The sequence below is a fragment of the Pieris rapae genome, chromosome 5, assembly GCF_905147795.1.
Source record: "Pieris rapae chromosome 5, ilPieRapa1.1, whole genome shotgun sequence".
Classification (NCBI taxonomy): Eukaryota; Metazoa; Arthropoda; class Insecta; order Lepidoptera; family Pieridae; genus Pieris; species Pieris rapae.
In genome coordinates, this window is record NC_059513.1 from 4,161,553 (window position 1) to 4,173,203 (window position 11,651).

The 11,651-nt window shown below is 32.1% G+C and overlaps 1 protein-coding gene across 1 annotated transcript; it reads left to right on the forward strand.

The window, feature by feature from the left end:
* The first annotated feature begins 332 nt into the window (after positions 1-332).
* Positions 333-10,659, forward strand: LOC111003267 (probable cytochrome P450 6a17). Its single transcript, XM_045628448.1, has 8 exons — positions 333-807; positions 2,414-2,612; positions 2,765-3,208; positions 3,820-4,028; positions 6,107-6,319; positions 6,756-6,895; positions 7,542-7,650; positions 9,703-10,659. The coding sequence occupies exons 1-8, from the start codon at positions 519-521 to the stop codon at positions 9,870-9,872; spliced, it is 1,773 nt and encodes a 590-aa protein (XP_045484404.1). The 5' UTR covers positions 333-518; the 3' UTR covers positions 9,873-10,659.
* Positions 10,660-11,651: the final 992 nt, after the last annotated feature.

An 11,651-nucleotide genomic window follows, 5' to 3' on the forward strand; every position in this document is an offset into this window, starting at 1 on the left:
TGTAAAGATTTAATTTGTATGTATGCTAAAATTTTGCTTAAACACGGAAACGTAACACGTTTTAGATAATTAGTAAAAATACAAATAAAAAAAGAGAAGGGATATCTCTCATTTAGAACAATCCATTATTCATATATTAAACCAGATCCAGCATGCTTTTTGGTGATTTTTTCGTTAAGATTTTAGTTTTAGGCGATAGTCAAATGTATCTAGAGTGATTATTTAATTTAATTTGTATCCCATCCCGCGACAGTATTAAAGGGCCGACAAATCTCAGGTTTCGTTAAGAATTGCGTACGAACTTTCTCTATTACAGCATCGCGCGCACGATCTTTTGTTTGCTCATTTGGCCGCAGCGCGCGCGCAGGTCAAGCCGAATTCATAAACTATAAGCGTAGAAATCTTAAGTTTTCTTATTAGCTCCTAATTATAAACAAACCTAAATGTAAACTATAAACGAGTGTACGAAAAATATGCTAAAATAACGCAATAATGGTGAATTAGAGAGAAATATCAAAATGTTTCGATTAAGAAAAAAATCAACAGTGTCAGTGATTTTAATTTTAGTTTTTCAAAATCTTTTTATCAAAAGTGATATATTATTTTATTTACTATGGTGCATTGTTATACTAAGATTATTGATGCATCTGCTAACATACGATTATGACTATTGGGAAAAGCGAGGAATATTTTCACCCCCGGCATTGCCTTTCGTCGGACATATAGCAACTGTGGCTACTATGAAGGAACAAGGCGGCATGTGTTTTAAGAGGATTTATGATGAACATAAAGAGAAACGATTTTTTGGTGAGTAAAAAAATCTAGTTTTTAACACTTGCTCGGTGAAAGAAAACATCTGCAGAGCCCATGCAGCAAAAATCAACCGCATGTATCAGGAACAGAACGTCAATGTTTTGCCTGATAAAAATAAAAAAAGATCAGTAAAAGATCAGTCTTAATTGTAAGTGCGTTAGAGACAAGTCCTTTCTCTGCCTCCAGAGAACGCAGACATATTACCGGTCGTAAATCTATCGTCCGAATAAACCTATTGGGAACCTAATTATTAATAGGCCATCTTAGTACGAATTAATATTTAAAAGAGACCACTATTCACTTTCTAGGTGTTTATATTGAGAGTTTTATAGTGTATAAGTTATTCAGCAATACATATAATACAGTGGATATCTGTCTTATAATATAAAACAAATGTGTCTTACCTTAACCTTATTTAGAAGGAAATTAATTATTACTTGAAGGCCTAAGTTAAAAACTATGATTATGATGATAACAATTATCAATCGGATGCTATGCAAGGAAGTTGGTATAAATGTAGGCCAGTTTATTACGTAAATGCTAGAATATACATAATATTTTTTATTAGTTTAAATATTCAATTTGTTTTTTTGTATTTTGGAAGAGTCTGATCATAGGAATGTCCAAGTGCAAGGAGCAGCGTCTTAAAATGAAATATTTTAATTTGTTTAATTTATTCACTATTCATTATTAGGTGTTTTACTACTATAATAGTTACTATGTTGCGGGTATGTTGTTGGGATGTTATGAAAATCCAATAATATTGTACAAAAATATATTCATTTTTGATAATCATGCATTCTTGTATTTTATCAGTTTTACGTAAATTTATCTGAATTATCGTTTCAAAAAACAAGGCTTATTTGGTAATACACCATATAAGATCGTGAGTTCGGATCCCGCCGACACAATAATTATTTCTGGAACTAGAGGGTTGATAACTTAAATTAGTGAATGAAAAGAAAATGGGTTATACTAATCGTTCGAGTGTATGTTTGATTTTTATATAATACTAGCGGATCCGACAGACGTTGTCCTGTCTACACGTCTTTAATTTCAAAATTTCAATTTTTAATAAGCCATTTTGATGAAAATTATTATTCAAATGTTATGACAATATCTAACGATCCAGCACATGGTCACACACGATATAACACAATGATAACAAAACTTTTTTTAAATTTCGGGACAGACTAAAATTAAAATTCGAATATTATTTAAAATTTGACACTGCGATGGTAGCGCCGTCTGTCGGATCCAATGTAAAACATTCCAAAATCAACAATAACTAATAAATTGAAAATTAATTAAAAAAACATTGTCCAGCGGACAAAATTGTGAATCTAAACCATTCCCAGATCCCCTTGAACACACACAAAAAATTTCGTCTAAATCGGTCCAGTCGTTTAGGAGGAGTTCAGTCACATACACACGCACACAAGAAATATATATATTAAGATAGCAATTCTTTGATGACAAATAAATTCGTTATACGTTAGTTAAACGTTGCATTTGCATTGCATAAAGATTGGTATATACCTTGCCGGTACTTATAAAGATTTCCATATTTAACATTTATGAAATGCATGACATTTAACAGGTACCCACCAGTTCTACCAAAGAACTTTAGTTGTCTGTGACCCAGATATAATCAAACGTATGTGTTGCAACGATTTCTACCACTTCACGGATAGAGGGTTCTTTTTCAACAAGTATACGGACCCTTTGGCTGAATCCGTACTTTTTTTGCGAGGAAGCGAATGGAAAAGGTTACGAGCAAAGATATCACCCATTTTCTCGTAAGTATTTGTTGTAATAGATAGGCTTTATAGGATAAACCTTGTCTGAATGATGTGGCCTTTGAAGATTCTTAAACTAGATCATAGTCACAGTATCCTTGATAGTATAACTGTTTTTTTATTTTTGTTTCATTATTTAATTAATGTTTCAGACCAAATAAACTTCGAGGAATGTTTCCTATTTTAGAGAACACGGCTAATGAATTCGTTGAGCGAGTAAGAAAACTGACTAAACAAGATAACATTGAACATAATGAAAATCAAAACACAAATTCAAGTAATAAAACTAAAGAAGTAATCGATGGTAACAATAACTCAACTATTGAGGATTTAATAAATTTAAATGGCGATATAAAAGGAATAGAACAGAAGAAGACAACAAAGAGTTCACGTTCGAGTGAGGATAATAAAATAATTAATACCAAAAAAAACCGTATAAAAGTGGATGCAGAGAAATTAGTAGGAGGATACACGGCCGATGCGATCGTACCGTGTGCGTTCGGTCTTAAAAGCAATGTCATGTATAATTCAAAGGATCCATTCGCAGTAGCCTTGCACGCCTTTTATGAAATGAGCTGGTTTAATATTTTTGAAAAGTAAGTAATTAAAATTCGTTAATGTTCCCTGCCTCACAGTTTATTATAGATTGCACTCCGGAGAATGCTCCATGGAACTGTGTCGACGTGTATCTCGCTCGTATATAATTACTCCCTCATGTAAATAAACATATTTAAAATGACTTTTCGCCGTTATTGCCGTTCAAAGGCATTTTCTTTTGCGTACTAGCGAACAGTAGTCTATCGACTCCCAGTTGGGGTCTTCCCTGAGAGATACGACCTCCAACTATTCAAAATTCGAGTGGTCCCTCAAAGGCCAGCAACTCACCCACGAAAAATGTGTGTCAATGGGCTGCGATGACTGCGCTTTTAGGGCGTCCCGCAGGCTCACTTGCCCCCCTATTATATATGTATATAAAAAAAACAGCAGAAGAAGGAAACTGCTCTATCTTCTGTAGACATGTTATACTGTGTAAGGTGGAGGATGTCTGGAGGGCGGTTCTACTGGAAGAACTGTCCTCCATTTTTTTACATTATAAGGAATTTCTTAAATTGTATCATTAATACATAGAAATACCATTCGTTATAAGATATCGATACAGTTTATGAAATATAAAATCTTAATCTCATAGTTAATTCAATGATTTCAGAACAATGCGTCAATTTTGGCCAGCGTTTGTGTTATTTTTCAAAATTCGCATAATCCCAAAGAAGACCCACGACTTCTTCTACAACATTGTGACTAAGGTGTTGAGGGACAGGTCTAGTGGGGTACAGGAGAAGAGAGGAGATTTCATCGACATGATGATGGCACTTCAGAGTGATGAAAAGTGCGATGATGAAAATGATTATAAAATAAGTAAGTATTGTTAAAAGTAAAAACATACTATCAGACACATAACTTTCTTTACTGTTTACGTGAGTACTAATAATAATTATTTTAATTAATAGATACAAACGCGAACTTATATTATAATTTATTTTTCTCTTTAATTGCTAAAATGTTGGTAAATAAATTAACTGGCGTTTCCTTTAAATAGTTTTGTTCAAAAGTTACAATTGTAATATTACGTACAAAACCTTAATTTATTTTTGAGAGATTTTTAAATAGGTGTTAAAATATTTAGAGATCGGTGGTATGTAGTTAAAAAAGTTATATTATGTCAAGTAATAGCGAAGTTCTCAGTAATATAAGAACAATGTTTCACTAATGATCTTGTTATATTAACGTTAGTATCAAGGTTTACATCTTTTGATGCGTTATCCTCATGTTCCTCTAGTCGTCTTTCAGATGTTCACACAGGGTAGTTAAATCGGCACAATAACTTTACAGAGAGAACATATTGCTTGTCATGTGTAAAATAAAAAAATAGTAAGTAATCATTTAAAAAACAAATATACTCATACTAGTATCTAAAGACATTCAAAGTTTGTTGATTTATATATTTTGTATATTAAATGAATTTAACCTGATAATGAATATGTAGAATCACTCAGTTACCCAATTAAAAACGAATATTTCTATTTAAATGTATAAATCTGTCCCAAGCTTCACATGTTTGACGGGCTGATCAAATACAACTTAACAACTGTAGAGTTTTACAAACGAATGCAATTGGATTTGCTTAAAATAGGGGGTTTTTATATGTACTATTAACAAAACTATACAAAATAAAAATGAATCGCAAAATATGTTTCCAAGTGCAAGACTCAAAGATGTCTGGACCAATTTATGTATAAACAACTATACCTTAAAGTCTGAGGAAACTTTTTATTCCGGAAATGGGGAACAGTTTCTACGGGACAGCAAAGCATAATGCATATTATGTTGGTATGTCGCTAGTAAAATGGTAGGCGAAGAAAAAAAAGTCATAATAAGGCTAGTAAATAAATAAAATACTATTTTTATTATATTTATAAATATATAGGATTACTATTAACGTTAAAAAAATAATTGCGAGATAGCTGGCTTTGCTTAATCTGTGGTAAAACCGAGCTATTCATTCAAATCTTGCTAATTCTGAGACTTACACGTCGGGCCTTGTAAGACAGGATTACTAATTGTGAAGAAGGTTTAATATAGCTTATACACACAAAATTAGTTATACTATGCGTTTTTAAGGCACTTTTTGTTTCGCCAGGATGTGACCTCTGACCATTGAAGTACATATTTACAAACCAATCCGACATAGGATTTTAAGAAAAGAGTACCGATTATTAAAACGCCGGCAACACACTTGCGAGTGGCAGTGGCGGCTGCGGCCGGCGCTGTTCCTTAGCATCAGTGACCAACGTCTATGCTAGTTCGCTGTAGTTATTTCATATCGCTGATATCGCAACCTTAGACTGAGGTGTACCAAAACTTTTCTTGTGATCGGAATCGCTATTTAAAGACACAGAGTAAGGGCTTAGGTGTGCTTTGTTTCCGCTTGCTCAAAAAGAAACACAATTCCGTTGAACGCAACAAAACATTTGTATAACAATTTGCGTAGGCGCTTTTTACCAATATTTTTTAGTTCTAAATAAAATATGTATATATATTATTTTGTTTATTTATTCACACTTCGTTACATTACAATATAAAAAAAATACATAATTAAATGAAAAGGAGGGCAACTTTCAGCCTTATCGCTTTCGAGCGATTTCTTCCAGGCACCACTATTAATATTAAATCATACTAATTGTTTATGTCTTAGTTTAACTGCAGTTTGCTCTATTGTTACTTTATCTAGATTGCAGTAAAGGTTAAATGATTTTGCTGGTCCATGTAGACTAAAAGTATAATAAGCAATACAATAGATGTCGATGTTAGATACATACAAACTGTACATAGTTATCTGTAATAAGATTGTCATTAGACATTTTTCCGCTTTGTCTTTATTTAGAAAAGATTCACTTAATAAAAAGGCAAAGTCTAAAAAAAACATTATTTTACAGCTGACATGATTATATCGGCCAACGCGTTCATAATTTTCCTCGGAGGTTTCGAGACAACCTCTTCCACTCTTGCTTTTCTCTTTCTTGAGCTCGCAGCGCACCCAGAAGTTCAAGAGAAGATGCGAAAAGAGATAAGAGAAGTTGTGGAGAGAAATGGGGGACTCACGTATGAGGCATTGCAAGATTTGACTTACATGGAGATGGTCATTCAAGGTAAAATAATTTAATTATTATTTAACAAAGTTTAAGTAAGTCTGAAATATTCAGATAAATATTATGTTTACCTAGGAAAACAAATCTGCTTTGACAATGACAACAACTGTTTAAAAATTGAAAGGCGAATTGAGAAGTATCATGCTTAACAGTATTGCTTCTTACATCTTTCTTTCTTGCTAAAGAAAAGAAGGAAAATATCAAGAAGTAACTATCACGTCTTAAATTCAAAAATCAATGACATGTCCACATCCGACAGAAGGGTCGGATGCAATCTAATCCAGGACTTATTTATTGTTTTGTGTCAATTAAAAAATACTTAGGTATATATAATATTTTGTTGCATAAAATGTTCATAAATTATTAAATATGATTTAATAATGTATAAATGAATCGCATTCCATAATGAATATTAAAAGTTTAAACAAATTTTCAGAGACATTACGGTTGTACCCGCCATTTCCGACTATTCAGCGGATGTGTACCAAAGACTACACAATTCCAGAGACAAGCGCAGTTGTGGAACAGGGAACCATAGTCTTATTTCCCACACTTGGCGTACAGAGAGATGAGCAGGTATTGTTAGCTTTGATTTAACTTAATAAATTATTTTTAATTATAATAATGACTATAAAATCACTATAAATAACCATCATTGAATTGATCTGGTAATATTGGCATATCAAATAAAATTATTGATGTTCTGAGCTGATTTAACGTTGACATTGTAAGTTTATAAACCCTGCGACATAAAAAGACAGTGGCAGATGACAGTAACGACATTGCAATGATAATATGGTATCACGTTATTTGTGGTCGCACTCCTCTGAGACGGCTTGACCGATATTTATTTGGCTAGTATAATAATAGGTCCTGTTAAGATTTTTGATTGTTTAAGAAGGAAGCTCATAGCTACTATTTTAGATTATTTTGTCAATTACTTGTATACTTTTAAAGATTTAATGACATGGGGAATATCGAAATAAAAAAGTGTTATTAAGTTAAAAACTGGCTTAATAATTTCAAAACTATTACAATTAACTTAAACGGAAATAAGATCAAGATATTATATACGTAGGGAAAAAATCTTTGCAAATATGACATATTTTTATTATTTTAAATTAAATTAATTAAAGGTATTACTCAAATTCTCAACGATATCTATATAAGTTTCGATAAACCTAATTTTTATTTCTAATAATAATATATTCACCGATTTCAGTATTTTGAAAATGCATCTCAATTCATCCCGGAACGATGGTCGGAAGGAAAGTCTGCTCCTCGACCTGGTGTCTACATGCCCTTTGGGGATGGACCTAGATATTGTATTGGTAAGTTCCTTAAAGCTGGAAATAAAGAACAAGATGTTTACATATGAAAGACATCTTGTAGTAGCAGTAGATACAGTCCAAGTGCTTGATTTTGAAATACAGAAATCTTAGTTCTAAGTTGTGACTCATGAGTCATGCGTTAATTATATTAATTATAAATCACTCCAATCTTTTTAATATTGAACCTTTTAATTATGTAAACGTACGTTAAATTTTAATAGCATGTGAACTTTAGATAGAGATAGATATAAGAAACAAGAATATTGTATTACAATTTATATATAACTAGCAAACTCGGCCAAGCGTTGCTGTGGCTAAGGTTTTTTGTTATATTACATAGTAGTAAACTATTTAAGGGAAACGGTAAGAGAACTTATGTGAAAGGTAGATAGCCTATGTGAAACGTTGGTACTTTACAAATAAGAATTGTATCAAATAATAAACAAATATTTGCAATAAAATAATATGGTATAAATTGACATGTAAGCTATCATATCTATTAAGTTAGATCAAACTGCACACGGTGTGCAAATTTGATTGATTGTTCGGTTGTTTAGGAGTCCATAGCGGACAAACAACGTCACACGTAATTTATATATATTAAGAATACATATATGTATTTATATATCCATGTTGTGCATGGGTATTTATTTTTGGTGCCATGTGTGCAACGATGGCTAACATTTGGTTTACGCTTCTAATTATATACTGTAACTAAACATTGTTTAGTTACATCTACATAAGATGTATCTAAACTAATGTAGGGTAACGTAACTAGTTAAATTTAAGGTTAAACTAACAAAATATGTTTCGTAGTACATTTCTAGTATTTAATTAGTTTTTTAATGTTAAAAATACAATATATCATAACCTAGATTTTGTATATGCAATTTGCAAGACCACCGCGGTAAGAATGTGTTTGTTGATATTGCAAATATCCTAAATACAAATGAATTTGCACTTTAAAATAAGGCATGAAGGTTAAAATTAAAATGTATCTATCATATGGCCAGTGTTCGGGTTAAATTACTGCAGACGCGTTGAAATGGGTGTCAATTTTGCGTAAACAACTTGAAAGTGATATTATACAATCATTATCACTGAAGGGATTTTAAATCAGCTTTAGGCCCAATTATCCCTATTTGATCATACCTCAGACACATTCCCTGTGGACACTTGCCTACGCAGCTTTAATAATTCCAATAGTTAGTTTACACATATAACGGAATTATTTCGCAGTTGACGTCATAAGGCAATGCTATACTCAGATTTTTGATTCCGTAGAATTCTGACAGCTATCATTTTTTGACCTGTCAGAGATGGAAAACCTTTTTGGCCGGGCAGATTTTTAAATTTTAAATTAATATACAAGTTGAACAGAGTCTATTAATACATTTTATTTTTTACATTATATATTATTTTATCTTGGATCATCTCACTATGTCATTAAGTGCGGTGCTCCACATTAAAATTGGATTTACGGCGATTGATAATTACGTCCATTTTTATGAGACACATTAAAAAAACGCACAAGTAAAGATAACATTTTTTCAATGTTTACTAAGCCTGGAATTATTAGGCAGTCAAGCCAGTTAAAGAATAAAATAAAGCAATTGAAGTTTTTTGGATATATAGTTCGTGATATTGAAATGTTTGTTATTTTTGTATAAGGTCTTTTAAGTAAGTCAATATTTTGATTTACTGATGAACTTTAGAACTGGACTTTAGTAGCAACACTTATGTAATGTCAGAATTCTACAGATAAAAAACAGAGTACCGAGTATAGTCAATAATAATTTATAAAAAAGTAAATTTAATTCAGTTTCCAATTTAAAGTTTGCGCTCTGTTTCTTCAAACTTACTTCCACACTATTCAAAACAAGAGTTTATATATGAATTTAGATTAGATCGTAACAGTATTGTGTATCAACGTTTCAGATATTTACCCTTTTACATTGAAAATAAACATTAAAAAACCAACACCAAAGATATCCCAATGTTAAATCAAAAATTAAACGGTTTACATCATTATATATGTTTATTTATTTTCAGGTAAAAGATTTGCAATAATTCAAATGAAGTGTTGCCTAGCGAGATTGCTGCCCCAAATTCTTATTAAACCAGTTGGGGATCACATCCGCACCCAGCCGTTTATTGCTGATCCCTTATGCCCCATGACCCTACACCCCGCAGACTCGAGGGTCATTATTACAAGCTTATGACAGTATTATGTAAATTTTGTACAGATACCGGCAAACTTGTTGAGCATTAAACAAAGGAGTGGGGGAAAGTTTGCGCATCGTATTGTCATCTGATTTACCAATCATGATATGACACGTCACTCTCCCGCCCCCCTACCCTCCCAGTGACACCTAAAAATCGCTTCTGCGCAGGCAAGGACATTTGTTCAAGATGTTTGCTGGTATCATTAACATATGTTAATTGTAAAATATTGTGAATCAAATTTAGGTTTACATTTTTTCGATGAAGTTTGAAATTGATAGCTACGTTTTATAGCTCAGTATTTTAAATCCTTAGGGCCTGTTTCACAATGTATGGATAAAGTGCCAAATAGCTATGCAACACATAAATTATTCGAAAGATAAAAGTTCCGAATAAGATACTTGGCATTTCATGACAAATAGCGCTATCTGACAGTCGAAAACGCAAAAATACTGTTTATCCTACAAATAAGTAACAAATAGCTTATTTGGAACTTATCCGGACATTGTGAAACAGGCCCTAAGTCTAATATATCTGTTGAGTGACAGCCATTTCTCTAATTGACATAAATTTTCGACACTACATTTTTCTTTGAGATTAGTTTAATTGACGACATAGATTTTTTTACTGTGTATTAAGGGAAATGTGCAAAGTGAAGAAAATAATATATTAGGTACGTTAAAAATTTCGACGAGTCTGTCGTCGTTTTAAGTATTTTTAAGAGTAATTTTATGAGTAATATAAGTACTGCGTTTTAGTTTGATGGTTACCAAATAAATATTTTTATAGAAATATTTGTTTCATCATTTACATACCTGTATACGATAAGATAGATTTCTTTATATCAGCATTTCAATTCTGTCACGGCATCCCTATTGATGACTGAGACACCGTGGTTAAAGCACGGTATAGCTATGTACAGTATAGCTTTAGGAAATTAGGTTTTGACTGAGGAAGACATCCAATAAAGATATTTTGGGAATTCCTCACATAAGCTACGGATTGTTGATATTTTGATAATGGAATGTTGAATGAAATTGCATAAAGTTGTAAAATTAATCCGGAATTACATTACGCAATTAGTGGCATGCATATGAAATCAATTTCACAAAAGTAGTTTCGATATAAGCGAAAGTAATTTCGGAACATAAGTGAAATCCACAGTATCGCTGTAACCATGGTCACATCAGCATCAAAGCTATATTGCTAAAAAGATCCTTATAGATTCACTTAAAAAAAGACTATTAAGACAAAAAGATTTTGGTGGTTGAGTAACATTGGTGGTGCAATGAAGTTAGTCTCTGAATTAGCAGATGAAAATCCTGAGAGCTATAAAAACTATTTTCGAATAAGTAAGAAAGACACTCTGTCTTATAAAATACAAGAATTTTCGGGTAGTGTTACTAAAAAAACTTAAACTTCTAAATTATGCTGTTAAGTAACATACATGCAAATACGATACAAATTCATGGTGGCATCAAAATACATTCTTCCATACAGCACAGGCACTTTAGACTCCAGTTTCACGTTGCAACTCCATCATGAAATTTTTACAGAAGTCGTCAACCTCATCGTTGATTTCATACAATTAGTTTTTTTATATTATAGTTATAATTGGCTTGTAGCACTGAGGTCATTCGAGCCCGGTTGTGCACCAATAGACCTTTCTTGCTATGTGTGCTCTTAGAGTGAAGTAAAACAAGGAGGCCTTAGATCCAAAAAGTCGTCGGCTTTTTGTCAATGTAAAGAAATTAATACTAAGTTACAACAAAACCTTA